A 22566-nucleotide genomic window follows, 5' to 3' on the forward strand; every position below is an offset into this window, starting at 1 on the left:
AACATATTCATTGTCAGGTGCCCTTGTACCACTAAACAAATTGCAAAACAAGTAAATATATTTTTGACATGTCATTTTCTTGTTTTTCCACCTACAACTGAAGCTCTTGCTCCTATGAAGACTTTTGTTTGTAAATGCCAGGTTAAAAGAATTACATTTGCATTCGTGTGGACTCTCATGTCAATGCAAATGTGGGGTTGTGTGTGAGCGTACGCGCCCTCAAACAATAATGTAACATAAGACCCGGATTCATGGTGAGTTAAGCCTCTGTGTAGAAACCCAATGGAGGGAACCTGCTTCCAGGACTGGATCATGTAAATTTTCCCTGTGATTTGATTCCAGATAAGGATCTTATTTTGTTATTCAGGAGTTGGAGCCAAATGAAACAAATGAACATTTGCTTCTCTCCTGAGCTCCTTCTTGTTTCCATGGAGATGCTCATCATTTTCATTTGCAAACAATGTGAATCAAATTATTAAATGTTAGTCACAGCATTAACAGAGTTGCCGTATTGGTTCCTCCTTGGACTTTTTCACATTTTGTTTTAAGTTTGAGGGCTTTCAAGTGAAAAACATAACTATAAAAACACAGCAGTGAAGCAACAATGTCAGAGACGTGGAAACAAGGATCGTTAGTATAAATATCCATGTTGTAGTTTCTCAGTTTAGTTTTTCCTCGGCGTCGACTTCTGTTCATTCTATGTTTTCTCTCCTCTAGACCTGTCTCCTTTCCTTTTAAACCTTTTCACCCACCATTCTCTTTTTCCTTTGTCCTTTCTTTTCCATCTCATTACATTTGGATTAAGCCCAAATACAAATTCTTAATAAAGTTTCATAAACGTAGAAATTGGAGCATCAAGACGAATCCCATAACGCTCCACTTGTCAAAGTAAATCTGTTGGGTCTCACCTTGACACTCAGACAACAGTTCTGAATGCTACATTGCCATACAGGACATGTTTAAAAAAAACATCAAAACTACACCAGCTTTCTTGTAGTTTATTTTGATATTACCATTACAGAGTTTACATCATCCAATCCACAGTTTTCCACTAAATCCATAAACATTTAACATCTTCAAAACTCTCAGTTTTTAAATGTCTCAAGGCGTTAATAAATGTTGCTGTAAAAGTTGTTAAATTCCACTTTTCCAGCTGCTGGTGTGGATGAAGACCAGCTGATTGGGGTTCTTCCTGTCAGCTGAAAACAATAAAAGCAAAAACACTCGCTAGCTTCCGGGTTCTTTTATGCAATTGAGAAGAGTTGTAATAACACTGGTCCCGCATCTCTCCTACTCCACTGACAAATAATGGCTTGATCCGTTCATGGTGATGATGAACTATTAGGAGCAGCAAACTGCTTAGCCCAGCAGAACTGCAGCTCCCCAAAACATAAATCAAACTCCAGCCTGGTGGAACTGTTGTTTTAGGGCACAACACAAAAACGAGACACTGAACCAGCGGAATACAGGAAAATCACATAACACTGGCTTTCTGAAATTAGGCTGTCATATTGGGTTTTTTTGTGCGTTCACACACCTACATGCACCCCCCCTCCCACACACACACACACACACACACACACGTAGTGTATCAGAAGATAGGATGTAGCTGAGTGTGTGCAGCAGTTTGTCTGTGTTCCCCCCAAGAAAAGAAACGCAGTGGGCTGGGTGCCTGCTGGGTAAGCTATAAATAGCACTGTGGTGACAGCAAGACTTAGAGCCTAATGCGAAAGGTAGTGTCTTCCAGAGATGTCCATGTTGATTCCTTTTTTATTTATTTTTTTAAACCTGATATACTTTTTCTGTTGCGGTAAAACCTGGCTGCTGTATTTGTTTCTTTTCTCACAAGTTGATTAGACTTTGTCATGTTTCAACCACATGCTTCATTGTGTTTTATTGTTAACTTAAGGCTGCAGGAGGTAATGTTTATAAAAAATTATTTTTACATCTTTGTTAAAATTGTCACAATATCATGACAGTGATGCAGTTTTAGACACATAATCTGTGAAAAAAATCGAGCTCCTCCACCTGCTCTCAGTTCTCCTACTGTCATCTGCAGAAATGCACTGCTCTGTCAGAAACAGCCAATCACAGCCAGGAGGAGGGTCTTAGCGCTGTTAATCAAGCTTGTTTACGCGCAATTAAATGTGCTAATAGCAGAGAAACAACTTTCTGTTCCAGGAAATCTGTTTATCTGCCATCATCATTGGCCATGCTAATTAGCCTTAGCATTTGGGTCAGGCTCCATCATGGGAACTAGCTTTAGCAAAGCAGGGAGCACAGCACTCTGTAACTAGTAGAAAATGTATATTCACCCTTTAAAACCATCTAATGCAAAAAGTATGAAAAGGATCTTATTTAACTGAAATATCAGGTTTTTTGTTTTTGTCAGTTCTAGGTCCAGGACAACATATTCAGTTGTTCCCCTTCCTTTGCAGCCATTTTTGAATGTCAGAGTGATGGCACTCAGACTGTACTCTGAGCGCTGAATCAGTATTAACTCAGTTGTTTTGCTCAAAAAGAGTTTCTACATTTTATCACTCTATGAACACAAACTTTATTGTATCTATTGGATTTTGTGTGACAGACGAATACAGGTTAGTGCATAATTGTCAAATGAAAGTAAATAGGTTTTTATTTTTTTATCTTCTGTCTTAGGTTCCAAGTTCCCCTGCACCACCCACATCATCCCGGTAAAGAACGAGGAGGGCGTGGTCATGATGTTCATCCTAAACTTTGATTACATCCTGGACGACGTCAGCTGCGACTCACTGGAGAGACTTAACCACACGTCTCCCTCCAAAGCTGACCAGCGTGAGTAGAGAGGGCAAACTCTTCAGGGGGAAACTGGTGGTAGTCGGATAATGTGATATTTGCCGTTAGCTTGTATTTAAACTTTATAGATAATCAAAAGACTCTCATACAAGCTTGCAAATTTAAGTTTATTTAACCCTATTATCTCTCTGCAATTATTGATTGTTCATAAATCACAATGTTGGGCAGCTTGTACTCGTTGCAGCTGCAGGAATTGGTTGCTCGACAAATGCTATGGTATGTTGATACCGGCCTTTAACAGACACTGATGTTTGCCCGCTATCATCTCTAAGGTCTGGCCCAATTATAGCTCATACCCTGCCAGGAAGGCCTGATGAACTACTTGAAGTGCGCTGTGGTGTAATGGTGTACAATGCCATTCCCCGGAGGTTCACTCCTCCTCCTGATCCTGTAAAAGTCTGTCTCTGTTTGCACTTTCCATCTTTGATACAGAAAACAGCAGTAAGGAGGACCAGAGGTCACCTCAGGATGACTGTAATTGGACAAAGCTCTCTGCCTAATGAGGGATGATGTGAAGAACAGGCAGTGTGTTGCATTTACAGTATAATGAAGAGGTTTTATTGTTGTTGACTTTGGGAATGTGTCCTGCTGGTATATCTAAAAAAAATTTAATATTGTGGAAAAAGTTCTTATATATTGTCACTCCTTTCAAAATGTATAGCTCATATACTGTAGATTCATTACTCTTAGAGTGAAATGTTTTAAGCTTTTATTTATTGTAATTTTGACAAATATGGTGTTTAGATAATGAAAACCCGAAGTTTCATGTCTCACAAAATTAGAATATTATATCAGATTAATAAAAAATATATATATTTTATGGGTTCTTATTATCTGTAAGCCATAACTCTGCTCTGGTCAGAGTAAATATGAAGCTAGAAGAAGATTCTTTAGAACATTAGGTAGAATGGTCCAAACCAAAGCTCAGTTAAGCGTTTGTGGAAGTCTAAAACATTTTACGTAGTATTATATCTTTTACCGTAGATATATCTTTTACCGTAGATATTATGGTGACTTTTCAAGGAAGTTGATAGCACTAGATTTTATCTGGAGGTAACAGAATAAAGGGGGTTGAATACAAATGCTTTCAACATTTTGCAAGAATTTTAAAACTATTTTAAAATTTCCATCCTTATCTTCAACAAAGGAGCTTCTATGGATGTAAGCTGATATTTTTTTAAGTGTTGCAGTTTTATAGGTTTGCTCCAGTAATGATCCAAGTGTTACATGATCTCATTTTGGGTGATGCATTAGCTGCACTAATTGATTTTTGCATCCATTCCGCAACCCCCATGGACTCGCATTATATTTTAATGCGGCAAACTGGGACCTCTTCCTCAGAGCTACATAATTATGCACTTAGTAAGTACATTTAATTTATATAACACCTTTCACAGGTCAGAAAACCACAAAGTGCTTTACAATAGGAACAAATGTTAAAAACACAAAAGACCTCATAAAAACACAACACATCAGATAAGGTCATACAGCATAAAACTAGTCAAAAGCACAAAGATTAAGGCAAAGAACTGCACAATCTGGAGGCTTCCGCGCCAAAAGATGAATGAATCCCCTCTGGTCTTTCGTGGTCGAGGAACCTTTAAAAGCCCTAGACTGGAAGATCTCAAACCACGAGAAGAGATGTTGGTCTCTCGAAGTTCTGAAATGCATGCTGGGACTTGACCGCACAGCACTCTGAAAAGAAATACTAAAATTTTCACATTAATTCTAAAACATACCGGCAGCCGATTTAGAGATCAAAACTATGCCGTCTCTTTCGTGTGTTGATAAAAAGCCTTGCAGCCGTATTTTGAACTGACTGGAGACGGTCAAGATCTTCCTTATACAAATGAATTAAAAAGCTGTTGAAAAAGTCAAGGCACGAACTGAGCTGGGGGCACGGCTGCAGCCAAGATAAGTGGAAAAGAGAGATTTATAACTATAAAGAGAATGTCTTGCCATCATACTGTTAAGGACAGAGGAGGGGACAAAGTGACAAAGATCTTAATTTTTTAAAGGTGTCTTGTGTTTTGGTAAAGCTAAAATTGAAGTATTTGGCCATAATGACCTGTGTTGCATTTGGACAAAAAAAGAGAAGCTTGTAAACCTAAGAATAAAATCCTAACTGGGAGCAAGGGGGTGGCCCCATCATGTTTGTGTGGGTGGTTTACTGGAACAATTCTCAATATAAATGGCATTATAAAGAAACGACATGAAGTACATCTTAAGACATCTTGAGAAGACGGTGAACAGGTTTTGGTTTGTTAGACAGCGTGCAGTGTGAAGGAGAACCACAGCAGCTGAAAATGTAACAACTTTGATCCCCAATCTAAGCGTGTCTACTGGACTATCAGATGTGAAAACAACCTAAAACATCGGACCCAAGACGGAGAGATTAAAGGCAATTCTACCAAATTAAGTAAACTTTAGAAATGAAAGAAAGTCATAAAAAAATCTCTATAAAATCTGGCCTATTGTAGCATTTAATAAATAGAAGTGTTTGGTAACCCTTAAGACTTAAAACGTGAAACATTTAAGCTGATTTAATTGTCAGAAAGTTGGGAGAAAATATTTTTTACAGAACGTTTGAATATCTAGATATACTTCATGCTCATTTCAAACCCAGATAGCTTTATCGCACTGTATCGCCCTTATTCTCATTTGCATTTTCCCGCCTTTGGGAAATGTGTAATGAAAGGAAAAGAGTTAAAATTAACTTCCATTACTTCAGGCTCAGTGCAATAACACCTTTATTTTCTCTCTAATAAATGAGAGCAGGGCAAAGCAGAATAATCTGTATAATTGGAGGACAGGGAGCTCAGGTAAACACTCCTTTAGGTAAAATAATGCTTCATGCAAATCATTTAAGCACATTCACTGCACAACTGCTGTAGTTAAGTCTGATGTCAGCAGAAGTCCCAACCAGAGGCAGAAACAAAAGGACATTAGCGTTTTATTTAGCCTTCTTTTTAAACAGCTTTCCTTTCTTTTTTGGGCTTCTCCCCTGTCGACTGAATCATGCTCAGAAGGACATTTCTCTCCCCAACTGAGGGCCCAATTAATATTCTATGCAAATATTACTCTCTGGTATCATAGCAACAAGGGCCACTGAGTGTCCACTGGTTGTGAAAAACTGCCTGGTGGAGCAGGAAAAGAATGAGAAGACAGAGGAGGGAAGAGACACCCTCAAACTCTTCATACGCCGAAAACCCAGGAAGTGTACTCAGGGCAGCTATTCCTGCAAGATTCAAATTGACTGTTTTCGTATCGACGTTTGTAAGCACACGTTATTATTGTGCATCTGACTTAAGATCTAATTTTAAAAACACATGGTTTATGGAATAAATTTATTGCTTATCTATGATTTTGTAGTTGCAGTGTTTCCATGAAATAAAAAAAGCATTTAAAATTGCACGTGAATACATTTGTTCACGCAATAGGTCATTGAACAACATAGAAACGACCACTTCCTGACGTCATCTTCATCTTTTCCACCAATAGTAACATCCGTTTGTTGATCACATGTGTGACGTGAAAAAAGTCTTTCGGTTGCAGTTTTGCGAAATACAATAATTTCGACACAGCTGATAAACCGCCTCATCTTAATGCAAAAATCTTGTATCGAAAAACATGATTTTTTTTCAAAATTGCCATTTCTACTAAGCAAATTTATTTTTGTAAATCCAATTTGCACAATTATATGCTCCAGGGAAACACAGCTTCTGATGTACTGTATCTTTGGTCTAGTATCTCGTGCAAATATCTTAGTACACTTGAAATAAGACAAAACTAACTTACATTTAGTCAGCAATTCCGTAAGAGTCAAAAAAAAAAGTTCTAGGTCCACTAGAATATTTCACTTATAACATGGGAAATATATATTATAAGTCCAAAAATCTGCAAGTGAAACAGGTACATTTTCAGTAATATTATGGAGTTATTTACCTATTGTCCTATTTCTTGCTGAAAAGTTACTTGTAAGCTTGTTTCATCTTACTTCAAATGTACTTTGATATTTGCACAAGAAATTATACAAAAATAACTTTTTTGCAGTGCATGGCTGTATTTTAGGCTTGACGTAGCTGACTATTATAAGGTATATCTGACGCTTCAGGAACAAAAGATGTTTTTATTTTAGAGGAACGTCATGAAACTGTTATAAAAACCCAGTACTTAATTTCAGCCGCAAAATAGTAATGCTGCAGCGAAGTCAGGATGTTGGATGCTCAGGTCTGATCTGCATTAGCAGAGTTATTATTAGAACAATTAAATTAATTTGCTCTCTAAGAAGTCACACCTCCTCACTGTGCAGGGTTGTAGATTGTTCCCTCCCTTCCTGTTTATTAGAATAAATTAAGCAGAGGTTGAACTAGGCCACACGTTAGTCTGCTGCATTTAGTTACTCTTCATATATAATTTGTACATAGAATACTTCCTGTTGGCATGTCTGACTTTGAATGCAAATGTTTTTGCTTTCACCATGGCAGGAAGACGTGTGTTTGGGAGCTGAAACACAAATGCAATATGTATGCCATATGTTTACGCGGCTAACTGATTCACTAGATGGAGGCCACGATTCGTTGTCTATATGTTTAAATCCGCAAGCGTCACTGTCATAACATGACTGCACATAATGTAAAATGCAGAAAAGTGTGATTTGTAAATTCTGTTTGTCAGTGAACAGGCAGCTCAGCATTTACCCTAAAGTTAGTCTTATGCTTCACAACTGTTCCTGAGAGCAGACTTGTCTTACATTTATCCTCTATGACTTTGTAACACTGGGCTTTAACTCTCCAGAGGCTATCAGTCACTCATTAAAACACTGAACGTAATCCTTTAAAGGATCCTCATCTCAGTGCACCGGTGCATTATAAAATTTCAGTAAATGTTCCCCTTTCCCCCCCTTATGAATAATTAAAGGGAAATTGAAGATTGAACTTGAGCCTGAAGCACAATAGGCATTTGTTTTGATCTGAGCTTTTCAGATTGCAGCAGTACCAGGCTTTCTGGTGCCATTAGCCAATACCTAAAATATCAGCTCTGGGGACTTTATTCAGGTTCTGTTTTAAGCACACTGGAAACAGCAGTGCAAGGTCAAAACAAGTAATGTTAATCCCATTCTGGCTTTTTTTCCCTCAGTAGTTAAGTAGTGCTCTTTATTTTTAACTTTTTTACTTCTACATTTTACTAGGGTTTTATGTGATAGACCAACCTAAATAGTATATCAGTCAAAATGTTCTAAAACGCTTTTTGTAATCCCACCTGCAGGATCCTTTTAGTATTTATCAACTACCTTCATGGATCTTGAGACTCCAACCTTTGCCTATTCATCTTTTCAAAATAGGTCAAGATCAGTCAGATCAGTCCGTGAGACCGGAAGACCGTGAGAGTGTCTTTGCACATTTATGTCAAGTTTTGAAAAAGATTCTCAGTTGGATTTAGGTCTGAACTTTGACTAGGCCGTTTCAACACATGAACACATGTGATCTAAGCCAGTGTTTCTCAATTCCAGTCCTCAGGGATAACAGCCCTGCATGTTTTAGATGTTTCCCCTCTGCCACACAAGTGTCTTGAATAGGTGGGTGATTAACAGGCTTCTGCAGCACTTGATGGCATACAGAGGAGGTCATGCATATTTGAATCAGGGGTTCTAGAACAGAGACACATCTAAAATAAACAGGGCAGTGGTCCCGGAGGGCCGGAATTGAGAAACATGGATCTCAGCCTTTTGACTCAAGTGTTGTAGAGCAGGAATGCAACTGAAAGCATTCCTGCTCTACATGAGGAGCCTTGAGACGTTCTAGCCTTAGCATTTTAGGAAGAGATTGCCAGAACACAAAGGATCTTGACAGTGCTGTTCTTCTACCTTTTCTCCCATCAGGTAGAGGGAGGTTCTTCCGCTTCCGTTTCCCAGCCTTACCGCTCCTGGGCATCAGCAAGCAGTCCCTTCCCCAAGAGGACCCAGACGCGGTGATGGTGGACTCTCCTCGACACAGCGATGGCTCGGTGGTGACACGCGACTACCAACTCCCCACCACTCGCGAGAGCTGCAGTCCATCCTATGCCAACGACACCCGCGCTCTCATCGGCCCCAGCCATTGTTCAACCCCGGTATCGGGCCCCTTAGACCACTCATCCCCCAAGGGCCCCTGGGATCGGATGTACAAGGGCCAGGTCGTTGCCCAGACCCAACACCAGAGCCAAGAGGACACACTTACTGCAGCGCCGTCAATCCCGGGCCTCACTCCAACTGCCTCTAGAGAGACCGTGTGCAGTATTCGCAGAGCCTCTTCTGTACATGACATTGAAGGCTTCAGTTCCAAGTACAAAACTACATTCAGGGACAGGCATGCCAGTGAAGGTATGTTTTACCCAACTAAATCCACTATTAGTTGATTGGTTACTAAGGCAGATACAGTAGTCTGTGGAGAGATTTTTAAATCTCAGTAGGAGCTGAATTTTTATGCCTGAACTAGTAACCAGCTCGGTTACAATCAAATTAGCTGCTGGCGTAAGTTAGCCAGTTGGAATATTCACAAGAGTAAAGGGGTGATGGTTCCTTTGTGAGAATACCACCTTGAGTACATACAAATGGATCTGCAATAAAGCTTTGTTCTAGTTGAATAAAAAGACCCTTTAAGTAAAGGTAGTATTCCTCAAGGATGTCACTTTTAGTTCCTCAAAATTTGTTACAATACAGCTAAATAAATGCTCAGAAAATCTGGAAACGTAGCTAAGGCGTGTGCTGGTTATTACTTTCAAGAAAAACAGAGTTGTGCAGAACTTTAGGGAAAAAGTCTATGAAGATATGAGAAGAGGTTGCTGAAAGTAGGTCAAGAAGAGAAGTGGCCGTTCTACAGCAGCAGTTAGATTTCACAAAGACAAAGAGCATCGATGCGATGTTTGTTTCTCGAGTGTTGATGGAGAACTGCAACGAAGTCAGTCTCCTTGCGTCTTTGTGGTGTTAGTGAAAGTACATGATAGGGTGCCAAGGGAGAAGGTCCTGTGTTCAGAAGTCAGGTCTAACAGAGATCGCTTGTGAGGGTGGTGAAAGTCATGTACAAGGACAGTTAGACAGCAGTAAGATGAGTTGAAAGTGCTTCCTTGTTTGCAATGATGATGTATAAATTGATAAAAGACCAGAGGCAGGAGTCCCCATGGATTACAATATTTGCAGACAACATTGTCATCTGTAGTAGGAGTTTGTTCTAGAGTTCTAGAAAGAAGGGAGCTGGGAGTCAGTGGAGAAAATAAGGAAATGATTTGTGAATGAGAGGGAAACACAATGTAGCTTCAAGTGCTAGAGGCATAAAGCATGGATGAGTTTAAGTGCCAGGGTCAAACATTCATAGCAAGAGGCAGCGCACAAGACGGATCAAGAAGAAGGTACAGGCAGCATGAAGTGGATAAAGAAAAGTGTTATGAGTAGTTAAAGAATGATAGCTGCAAGAGCTAAACAAGATGGCATTATTATTGGATCTCCTGCTATGTTGTGCTGTTGAAAACACTTGAATAGGTTTAGCTGAGACTGTTTGGGCATGCGAAGAAGACAGATGGCTTATATTTTGTCAAAGGATATTGAGTATGGTGACAGGAAGGTAGAAAAAAGAAGACCACAGAGAAGGTTCAGAGATGTATTGAATGATGTACAATCCTAGTACTTATTTGCTGTATGAGAGCAAATAATAATCCTAATTTTAAAAAAGCAACATCAGAATGTCCCTTACAGGAAAAAGCTCTAAAAGTTAAACAGAAGCAAAGCCCTCTCCGATACGTGCACATCAAATATTTTGAATATTTTGAGACGACTTTGAAATAACACTTTAACTGATGAATATTAACAAAATTTCGTACATAATAACAATAAATTACTCCTTTAGATTGTCACAGGGTAGGTATGACAGAAGAGAAAGGTAGAGATAGGATGAGATGGAGGCCAGTAATCAGGAGAATGCCTGAAGGGGGAAGAAGTAGAAACTCTGTGTGCTTTAAATGAAAGATAATTTAACAATAATTGAACTTAATTTTACATACAAATATGAAGATATTTAAATATTTATTGCCAAAAGAAAATGTGATAGCTTGTCTTCTTTTTTCACCTGCAAAGATGTTAAAACAAACATACTATGTGTCACTGATCATCTTTAGATTCTTGTCATGGTCATTTTTCCTCTTAAGCTGATGGTTAAAGTGCCAATTCAGCCCAATCAGTCTACTTCACCCATTAAGTGTGATTTTCATTGTAGCCTCCGAGAATGGCTGACACACTAATATGTGCGCTTCACTCTAATGAACTCTCCATAGGGCTTGATTTCAGGTCTGATGTCACATTTATTCCTGTTTCTTCACTCACCTGCAGTTCCCCTGTCTTTTTCCTCCTCACAGACAATGGTCGCAATATCAAAGGTAACCAACAGCAGCTTGCTGCATCCTGGACTTATGTTTCTTTTGGCACGCCTGTTGGACAAGACATGTATAACGCGCAAAGCCTGCTTCTTTGCATGAATTTCTCCACAGAGGATTTCTCTTGAATGCAAATGCCTTTGTGGATGACTGACAGTGTGTTTGTAAGTTCTCGAAAGACTAGCGCAGCACTAATTGACGTAGTCTGAGTGTACATGACCGGGCTGACCCTCGCCAGTCGCTCGGCGAGGGCTCAGTAAAGAGAACACACACTGACCCGTGCACGCGCATGCATGAAGCAACACTTTCTATTTCTCTCCTGCTTGTTGTCTATTGAAGAAAATCAATGAAGCTTTCCACAGTGAAACCTCCCACTGTCTTTAACCTCTGTTTTTTTTTCTGTGCACCCTTTGCATCTATGCTGCCACATCTAAATAAATAGAAATCTGGCTGTGTTTCCATTTAAAGTTGATACACACACCCCCCACACTACACCGTTATTAAAAAAAAATCACAAACACACTTCTTATTCTGGATTCTATAGGACATGCTACTTATTTGCTGCCTATGGCAGTTTATTCATAAACCCTTTTAGAGGTTCAACATTGTGTCACATTATAGCCACAAACTTGAATGCATGTGTTGAGTATTTGTACATGAGAGACAAACACAAAGTAGTGCATAACTGAAGTGAAAGCAAATGGATACATGGTTTCAAATGCTTATACCAAACTGAAAAGTGTCCCATGCATAAGCAATCACTTGATTTCAGCTTTGGACGTCAAGACACGTTTTGCCCATTGCTGTTTAAATAATAGTGAAAGCTCAATCAAATTTGAAGAGTCTCTGAGCAGCAGTTGGATTTATGTTTGTATAAATTCAAACATATGATTATCCTTTAATGTAAACTATGGTAGCCCAGATTATTTGTTTCATCTGGTTATCCTACTGGAAACAAAACCTTATTCATGGTATCAATTTGTTTGCAACATATAAGATGTTTTTCTCCATAACTGGCTAACAGTATTGAATTATATCAGCCTGCATCTAAAATCTCCAACATAAAATAACAAATTCTCCCCTCCAGAGTTAAGTCCAACTCCACATTGTTATCCAGCAGCTCTTATATCTCTCATGCAGACCCGTTGGTAAATAATAAATCGGTCTGCTGTTCCCTTTTCCCTTACATTATGAGTAATATGACTAGATCAAATCTTTTCTAACATTCCTCACTACAAAATAAGTAACAAAAGTAAGCATGATTCGTGCTGATATTGTATCAGATAAATATCGGTATCGGTCGATATTCAAAGTTGCAATGTCTGTATCGTAGTTGAAGTGAAAAAGTTGAATTGGGATATGAAAACCATGCATCTTACTTGCACTTTATACTTATGCCTACTTTGAACCGTCACTTAGAATCCCATTAAAGTTCAAAACGTCTGGTTGTAGTGTGGCAAAATGTAGATAGATAATCTTTATTTAGATTGAAGATTAAGTTATAGAAGTGTACCTGGCAGCATCAGCTCTCTAATCTCATTATCGCAGAATCAGCCAAGGTGATTGTCTGATAATAGCACGATGTTGATGTTGTTTACACCCATGACCCTACAGTCCAATCAGCGTCCATAATCCCACTTTCCCCTCTACCTCCTATTTCTTCTCTCCCCTGGTCTGCTAGTATCGCGCTCCTGGATGGCTGGGGGTATGGCTTCAGCTTTATCTTTTAAGTTATTCTTTATGACTGCTGTGATGTACCCTGACTGTGGCATGCATTGAAGCTGCGCATGCAATCTCTCACCCTCAGCTGTCTGTTTCCCCGTCCTTGACTCTCAATCACTTTAACGTTCTTGGTGAAAAGGGAAGCAAAGCAGAGAAGCCTTCTTTTGCTGGCTCACACTACTGAATCAGCAAGTCTGTTTTTTCACTTTCGATCATTCTCATTGGGCCACATGTTGGTGTGCGTGTCTGTATGATGGTGTCATATTCTTGAAGAGTTGTATGCTTTCGTAGGAGGCCAGAAACTTCATGTCTGCTAGGCAGTTCTTTTATTAAATGCTGTAAAATCCTGGAAAGTATAACACACTCAGATAAGGAAGCATTACATAATGGAAGTTTACATAATCTCAACTTTGGCATGGTTGGTCATATTAAGTTTGGCCTTTAAAGATTTATTTGGACTGTTTTTGTTGCTTTTTTTCATGGTGGAAGATTATACAGCATTTAATTTTAATGAATTTTAAAAGCAACTTTAAGCGTGTAAGTTTGAATGGGTGGATTTGTGTAATCCACATGAGGTCAAATACGTACATATTCACCCAAATCATTTAATGAAGGTTTTCACATTTCTGTTAACTACTATATCCAGATCTTTCACCCAAAGTATCACAGACGAGCCATTTTATGGACCAGAACTGGGTGATTTTTAGCTTCACTAGTTCGCCTGAAACCCAAAAATCCACCGCACCCTAAATGCTTACACGTCGCCAAGCAACAACACTCTTGAGTGTAAACAGTGTTGCTGAGGGAAGAACAAGACTCAAAATTGGCTATGTTCAATCTTAGTGAGGTGTTTAAAATGAAGGCAGATTGCGCTCAGGGTTTAGGAAGCTATTTGAATGTTTTCTATTGTTGGATATTTATTTATGCTGCTGCAGAACAGAGACTTGGGTGGTGGCTGGAAATTTTGCTCCTTTGTTGTTTTATACTTATAAAGTTTTTGTCGATTTGTGTCAGACTTTGTGTGGTACAACAAGAAGTGACACAGGAAGTCGACTGATTTGAACAGAATCTGTTCAAATAAATCAATAAAAAACCCATAAACCATGAAAACCTTCATGCCCATGACAAGTCTGTGTTAACTTCTGACTGCAAATGTATGTTCAAGCTCCATCAGACAATGACTTGTTTTCAGTGTTGGGTTGCATTCTTTGATTTTTGTCCTGACAGTTTACATTACCTTTTAATGAGGATCTTTAAGCAGCCTGTTAATTTGAGATGGGTCAGTCAGAGGGTGTAGAGTTTGTATTTCGGTGTCTGTCTGTAATACCAGTGTTGTGTTGTGGTTCCACATACACCAACAGCGAGGACCTCTCCATTCTCACTCCTTGTGTCACGACACAAATGACCCACCCCGGCTGTTTTCTGATGTCCACAGTTCACAATCGTAACAAAAACCTGGGTCACTGTTGATAGGCGCGATCCTCACCCCATCGCTTTCTCTTTCAGGGCCACTCAGCCACATCAAGTCCAGCCTGCTGGGCTCCACCTCCGACTCCAACCTCAATAGGTACAGCACCATTAACAAGATCCCCCTCATCACCCTCAACTTCTCTGAAGCCAACAATGAAAAGAAGTGTCCCTCCCCTCCTTCTTCTGAGAAGACCATCATTGCCCCAAAAGTCAAAGACCGCACGCATAATGTCACAGACAAAGTTACACAGGTAGGGTTACAGATTTTCTGTTTTTTTTAAACGGGGATACCGTTCCTCTTTATTAAAATCTGTGCTCAGCCAGCAGTAACAATGGAAGTCATGATGATACTACAAGTTTGAAATCTGGTTTTTATGTCAAATTTACTTCTTTTTTTTTCTTTTACTTTACATCATTTTATAATGTTATTCCCTCATCAAAAGTGTAACATTGATTTTTTTCATGCACATTTGGGAAGTCCTTTAATCTCCCATGGCAACCATTCAGCTGTACAAAATGCAATGTAGGACTGAGCACTGCCTTCAAGGACAAAGCTCCTCCTCGGAGCTCCAGTTTGCAAGCTTACAAGCTTCTGCCTTTCAGAGCAGCCCGTTCCCGTAACTCCCCCATTAAGCTCCTTCAGACTAGCCAGCAGCAATTGGCAAACAGCTGGTGAAACCGCATTTCTGCTGAGCTAATTATGAGATGTTCTTCTCAATGAAACACTGGTGAAAACATTAACAGAGGAACAATGCTGTGATGACTTCTTGAAGGGGGAGTGATGGAGAAAGCAAGAGTTTCTCAAAAAGACAGAGGCCTAATTTTAAGGCATGAATTTATGAAGTAAAATTTAATCTAAATCATATTTGATATATGCTGCATTTTTATAAGAACTGAAGGTAATATAGTTTCTTGATTGTGATATAAAATGGCACGGAAAACATAATAATGCCCCTTTAAATGACAGAGATGTTGAAATTCACAAGATGACAGAATCTGGCCAGGAATTTCATTTTTTTACTTCAGTTACTTACATAGTAAAGTCAAAGTTAATTAAGTTTGATTTCTTTTCTGTTTTATATATTAACAAACTGTAAATACTTTTTGCTTCCCTATTTTTAGTAGTTTTTGTCATCGGGATTGTGCTTGGCCAGCAAAAAGTACTGTATAGTTGAAGAAAGTGAGGGTAAAATGCCTCATTTTTACTTTTTTTTACTAATAAATCTAAAGAATTGTAGCATGGACTTGCATTCAGCTTTCTTTTCTCTGATTAGTAAATTAGTAAATAGAGGCCGTTAGTCTTCCACTCCACAAGTTTATCCATTTAAAGGACAAAATGAAAGTTATTGTTGAAAAAAAGCCATGAGAAGTCCCATTTACAGTTTACCATAAGCAATAGATACATGGAAGAAGCCGGAGTGCGCTGAAGGAAACAAACCAGACTACAGTGGGTAATCTGATGTGGGCAGATTGAATCCACAGTCTCATCTGTCCGCTTTGAGTCTGAGGATACTTAATTGAAACTTAAGGGGGCTAATATGTAAAAACCGCAGAGTGAACAAGTTGGGATACTCTTACAGCTGCCAGACAGCATCCACAGCTTCAGGCAGATTTCTAGAGTTACAGTCGGGTACGGAGGTCATCACCTCGGTTCCTGGCAGGATTGAGACCAAACACCAAGTAGACGGGCAGTGTAAAGCGAAGTATTACAAGGTCAGAGCAAACCACAAATTCCATCTCAGTTTTGCATTTTTACCCATCACCAGCGTAACAGATAAAGGACAGAAGAAGTTGACCCCAGTCTGCACTCAGACCACCTCTGCTAGAGGCCGAAGACAACATCTAGAGGCAACGAGAGGGCAACCCAGTGTATCGTACTGCTCGAGAATTGATTTCAATTGATTTTATGTCAAACTTAAAAAATAATAATAATTTAAGTTTGATATGTATTTGCATTCCATTCTCCTGATTTATTCCCACATAGAGCCACCTTTTACTTCAATTATCATATTTTCCAAACTATAATCTCCATTGTTTTTCAGGTTGTTACAGTAAAAAGGGTTAAATTCAAATGAATTTATTTGGAAAATGATTGAAAACCATGCATCATTTTTCCTTCTCTTCAAAGTTATGGATTATAATTTGTGTTGGGCTATCATGTGAAATCTCAATAAAATAGATAGAGATTTGAATTTGGACTAGTTCAAGGGTATGTTGATGTCTTTACAAGGCGTTAATGTTTCTGTGTAAGGAGACTTGCCATCAGAGAGACGGTGCTGAGTTTCCATCATCTTGAGTTTAAGTGTATAATCAGTACTCTAGAACCCTTGCTGTGAAGAACACAAAGAGACAGCAGATGTCTTGAAACCAACTCTGGACTCCCGCGTTCATCTGAAGCTATGATCAAGGTTTTGAACAGACATGCTCTCTGCTGGCCTTGGCCGCCTTGCTGATTATCACAGGCAGATGGGGGGTTTACCCAAGAAGCTGGTCAGCAAAGAAAGAAAGCGCCCTCGTAGCACCCCATAATGCTTCCCCACATTTTGAACGTGTCAGTTTGTATGTTTTATGCACACATGAACCTCAGATGCCTACTGCCCTCCAAGTTTAAATTCCTTGGCTTTATCTGAAACTGAATCATTAATGACAAAAGCCACATGATGAAAGATTCAAATCCTAAGAATCATACATTCTTTTTGACAGAAGAGCCCAAATAGACCCAAAGAAGGGGGGGGGGGAAATCTGTTGTTCATTTGCATTTTCTTAAGCAAGTGGAAACAGAAGCTTTGCGTTATCCCACAAGAGTTTGAGCATAGCTAGACTAGGTACAATAAATAATTAAGGTGGTATCTTTTATTTAGACACAGATTGGCTACAACACCCTAATCTAGAGCTGTAATTCTGCCAACTGACTGACTCCTCCCAGGCAGAGGGATAATGTCTCCATATATACTGATGGCTAATGGAGTTTTAGAGAATTGTCATGTTGTCTTGAATTTGACTTGAATGATTGTTGATTGGAAGGAATTCAATCATTGGTTTAATGTACATAAGCTAATGAAACTTATGACCTTTACCAGACTCTAACTTGTAATTCCTGTTGCATTCAAGTGTTAGGGTGTTTTCCCATAATGTCAAAATAAGAAGATGGCAGAAATTGTCTTGGAGAAGCAATTTTTGCTACTCATCAACCTGAGAACATTTATAAGGTAAATTGTAAACAGTTTGAAGACCAACAGATGACTTGCAAGAATAAAATATTGCATACAGACAAACTTCAAAATCACCGTCAAGAGCTTCCTTCCAGATTATTATCATGGTAGTTTCTGATTTAAAAAAAAAAAGAACAGATCAAGTTCTCCTCGACTAGAACCACTGCTTTTCTTTTTAAAGAAAGAATAAAATGATGATATAGATTTGCAAAATTGAATCTGAATGAACAACAAGACATTTGAAGCAATCCTTTACGGTTTGGGATTAAACTAGGTATCTTTGGCGAAAATGTGTAGCGTCATGCTTGAGGAAAACTAAAAGATTGTCAGCCAAAAGACTTTGCAACTGTTTGTGTTGGTGGTGGAGGATTTATGATTTGAAGTGGTTTTTCAGCAACAAGTCTTTGCGGTCGTGGAGTCAATAATTCTAGATTCTTGAGTCAGTTGTTGGATAGCAGATTTTTTTTATGCAAACATGGAAGCCATTTTGTATAGAAGACTGAGCTGAAAATATTGTAACATAAATTTGAATCCTCAAATTTTATTGGATGCAAAGTTTTTTGGTGGAACATTTTCTGCCATAAGTTGGACTTTTGATTTGAGCACAGTTTCCTTTTCTTGTCTCCAGGTTTTAGATGGACCACAAAGCATCAAATTAAACTTCTGGTAGCTTCAATTTGACAAAACAATTATGTTACTGGAATTAAAGCAGCAAGTCTGACTCATGAAATTAGCCCTTATGCTGATGATACATTGCTCTTTCTACAAAATGTGGAAACATTTTTGACATTAAAACTTATAAACATGGTCGTATTTACCTTACGTTATTCCATCGTTAGACCACTAACCAGTGTTTAGTGGTCCAACATTGAAAACATAAAAATAGTCCATAATAAAGCAATAAAATCAGTTACTGCTACTAAGATTGGTCCTACAAACAATGTTGACTACGTCTGGGATTATTTAAGTGATTTTAGTACTTGTGGACAGAGCAAATTATTTTGATGATGTCCCCATTTTGTAGCATGAAGGACTTTGAAAACTGTCCTTTCTTTATCCCTTAGCTTAGATTTTTCTGCAGCTTAACATTGAGTTGGACCACAATCAAAATGGGCATTTTACACTCCAACCTTTAATAAAGTGGACGTTTGATGAATAATAGAACACATTCACTTTGTCTGTCCTTTGGTTTCTGATTGATTTCAAAGGTTATTCCATACAGAGGGTAATAGCTTTTGACCCTGTCCAGCGCTCAGGATGGAGAACTTTCTAATGGCCATTTCAGTTAATAACACTTCAGCTGCCTTGGTGCTATACATCATCCCTCCTCCCCATCGACCTTTCTGCCTTTATAATCACTGAGATTATAAAGGTGGCCAGGAATAAGATAAGGAAACATCCGAAGATGATGAATGCCAAATATATTCAGTTTCAATTCCCAGCTTTATCACTCACAGTAACTGTGTCTCTGTCTTTGTGGTCTTCGTATGTCCCAATCCTCTCTCTTTGTGATCGTAGGTTGGACTTCCATAATTACTACTGAAGGAGTCAATGCCTGAGGATTACTTAGGAAACTTAAATGAATAGCCGTTTCCCCTACTTGAGCAAATTATTACCTCAAACAAAATGAGAATGTCAAGTGAAATTGACTATTTTGATGTTAGAAGCTACAAGGGTAAATATTACAATTACAAAGATGATTATATTGTCTGATAATTACACCTTTGTCTTTCATGCAACCGTCCAGAAACAGAGCCTTTCTATCACATTGATACTCCTTGAACTTTCTCGCATTTTGTCACCTGAATGCCTGTTATTGCAATAGTGTGCATTACACCACTACAAAATGGTGCATAACTGTGAAGTGGAAGGGACTTTCAACATTCTGGAGGAAAAAATGCAACAGGATATTTCCTTTACACTCTCCTCCCTTTGACACTTCTGAAGAAAATCAGTGCCTTAAGAAGTTGCCGTATTGATTCTAAACTTAAGTTGTCTGCCCTCCATGGCATGTTGATCATCAGGCGAAAAGTTCAGTTTCATCTAATCAGAACAACTTCTTCCACAAGTTTAATCAAATTAAAGGGAGAATAACAAAAATATAGACTGTTTTTTTTTTTATGTATTGTTTTCGTAAGCAGTTTTTAAGCCATGGATCTTCTCCCTTGTACCTGACAATTATGCTGTACTTTCCCATAAAACCGCAATCAAATATGTTGATGTTTGCTGTTATAAAAAGGTTAACCTTGTAAGACCCACTGTTGTGTTGTGTTATACTACATCTCTACTGCAAACAAAATAATATACAAATGCTGTCTTTTCTTCAGTTTTTTAATCCATTCTTGGAGATTGAACCATAGAGTTCAGTCATAAAATACTGGATAGAGAAGTTCGTCCCACAGGGTCATAAACTGCCACAACTTGAAAAAACCTTGAACAGCCTCTGTGACTCAGTGTACCAGTTTATTAAAAAAGTAAAATATCTTTTCATATTTTTGGATGATCATTAAAACATCTAGAACATTTGTACATATGTCATTTTTATACATGTTTTTGCAAACTGATTTTTAGGTTTTATGGAAAAAAATCAGAAAACATATTTTGATATCCAAGGTACACCTACATGGTGGAACTTTTTAAAAATGTTTTTCTATGACTGAGTTAGGTTGAAATGGTATAAGTACTTTTGCTAGTCAATTCAAAGGTTTCACACAGCTGGAAACTGAAAGATATGTGATGCTTATATAAAAGTTCCTCAGAAGCAGCTGGATCAGGAATGGCTTATTCTGTCTGTCTAATATGTTAACATTTCAGCTGCAGCCGCCTCACTCGTAGCATTTTTTTATGTTTTGCTTAACAGATTATTTATATAAGCGACATCATGCCTAGAATATTTTTCTTGCCAGATAATTTTTAATTTGCATTTATACTGCACCGTGAGCTTCCTCATGAAGAAATGTCTTAACCTTTTATTTTTCTGTCCAAACTCTTGCAGTTACTTGTCAGCCATTTTTATTTTTTGTTATATTAGTGGAAACTCTGGTGCAAATGATTTACTCTAATAAGAAATCATTGCAGCAAATTGATAAATGATTGTTTCTCCTCAGGTTCTGTCTCTGGGTGCAGATGTGCTGCCTGAGTATAAGCTCCAGACTCCACGCATAGACAAATGGACCATCCTCCATTACAGCCCCTTCAAAGCAGTGTGGGACTGGCTCATCCTGCTGCTGGTCATCTACACCGCCATTTTCACCCCCTACTCTGCTGCCTTTCTCCTCAATGACCTGGAGGAGCAGAAACGACGGGTGTGCGGATACTCCTGTTCTCCGCTGAACGTGGTCGATCTCATAGTGGACATTATGTTCATCGTGGACATTCTAATAAACTTCAGAACCACTTATGTCAACGCCAACGAGGAAGTGGTGAGCCATCCGGCCAAGATCGCCATCCATTACTTTAAAGGCTGGTTCCTCATAGACATGGTAGCGGCCATCCCATTCGACCTGCTCATCTTTGGCTCAGGATCGGATGAGGTGAGAGCAGAGAGAGGCTGGTTAGTAAACAACCAGAGATTACGCTGATTTTGTTTTGGGGGGTTTTTCGCTACATTTTTACAGCAATTTTTTACTTATGACCTTTACTGAGTTGATGTATCTATTAATGATAGCACAACCCACATTAACAGATGTTACAAACACAGCAGGACTGAAACGATTAATGGGATTGATCGTGATGAATCGATTAATTAAGGAAAGTAAACTAATTTATCGATCGATTAATTGTTAACCGGATTGTACAGGCTCACAAAAGGCATTGAAAAGGGCGTCCACATTAACCTTTGGCCTAAACCGACGACCAAACGTTTCTACGTCTCCTGCATGTATCCTGGTTCGTGAGCCGTTCGTTGTAACATCCATAGCTCTGAGCTGTAATCTTAAGCAGTTAGCCTCCTAAATCAATCTGACACTCAGCTGTCAAATCTGCTTCCCTCTGATATTTTTCAAGAGTCAGACAGCAGAGCCTCAAAGAAATCAGTTAAAAGGTTTCTGTCTTCTGCTGGAAACTCTGCAGTAGAGAAACTATTCTGCTCATGAACGTTTGAGGGGGATGAGTTAGCAAATTATCTGACTGTCAGAGAGCAATTAAGAGTGTTAAGGTTCTGGCATATCAACTGGAAAAGGCATGAATTCATTGTTCTGAGCCACTTAACCTGAAAATTATATCAACATTTCACTTAATTTACCTCAATATTGTATTCTTAATAGTAATTAGAAATACACTATTGTATTATTAATATTTATTAGTAATAAAATATTAATAACAATCAGAGATAAGATAATCCTTTATTGGTCCCACAAGTGTAAAATTTAAGCTGTGATGGCAAAAGATGGACAGAACAGAAACAGAATTTAAAAAATTAATTTGATTGACATATTTAACTGATTATATATATTTTTAGGCAAGAACACTTTAGACACACTAATCATTCATTTTAGCCTTAGCTATGACTTTACAGATAATGTCATTAATGTTTTTACATTACTATCTTTCTAAAAAAAAAAACAACAATAAAAAGACACCCTTTTATGCCACAAACAATATCAAAAGTTGTGATAAAATCCTAAGTTACTTAAAGCTTTTCTGTTTTTCTAAATTAGAAAAATAGAATTCATATGAGAGGAACTTCTCTGTTTTGACAGTCAACGACCAGCCCAGGGTGCAATGTTTTGACTAGGCCCGTGGAAGTTGCCCAACAAAAAGTGGTCAAAGTAGATTTAAGACAACATAAGATTCAGTTTTAACTGATGTGATGTTCAGTGTTGCGGCTAACTTTCTTAGCTAATTAGCCATGGAAGTTCATATTTTTTAACCACATAAAGAATCCCACAGTGTTATCTTGTAGAAAAACACATGAACCTCAGCC

The 22566-nt window shown here is 38.5% G+C and overlaps 1 protein-coding gene across 4 annotated transcripts in view; it reads left to right on the forward strand.

The window, feature by feature from the left end:
- The window catches only part of LOC102234543 (potassium voltage-gated channel subfamily H member 7-like), a 65216-nt gene that overhangs the window by 21573 nt on the left and 21077 nt on the right, over window positions 1-22566 (forward strand). For 3 of the 4 annotated variants that reach the window (XM_023329415.1, XM_023329413.1, XM_023329414.1), the window contains exons 3-8: window positions 2659-2814; window positions 8717-9196; window positions 11221-11241; window positions 12920-12943; window positions 14467-14681; window positions 20750-21175. In XM_023329415.1, the coding sequence (XP_023185183.1) occupies window positions 2659-2814; window positions 8717-9196; window positions 11221-11241; window positions 12920-12943; window positions 14467-14681; window positions 20750-21175 (1322 nt within the window). The remainder of the gene's footprint in view (window positions 1-2658; window positions 2815-8716; window positions 9197-11220; window positions 11242-12919; window positions 12944-14466; window positions 14682-20749; window positions 21176-22566) is intronic. The other variant, XM_014472142.2, reaches the window with a different exon arrangement.

The sequence above is a fragment of the Xiphophorus maculatus genome, chromosome 24, assembly GCF_002775205.1.
Source record: "Xiphophorus maculatus strain JP 163 A chromosome 24, X_maculatus-5.0-male, whole genome shotgun sequence".
Lineage (NCBI taxonomy): Eukaryota > Metazoa > Chordata > Actinopteri > Cyprinodontiformes > Poeciliidae > Xiphophorus > Xiphophorus maculatus.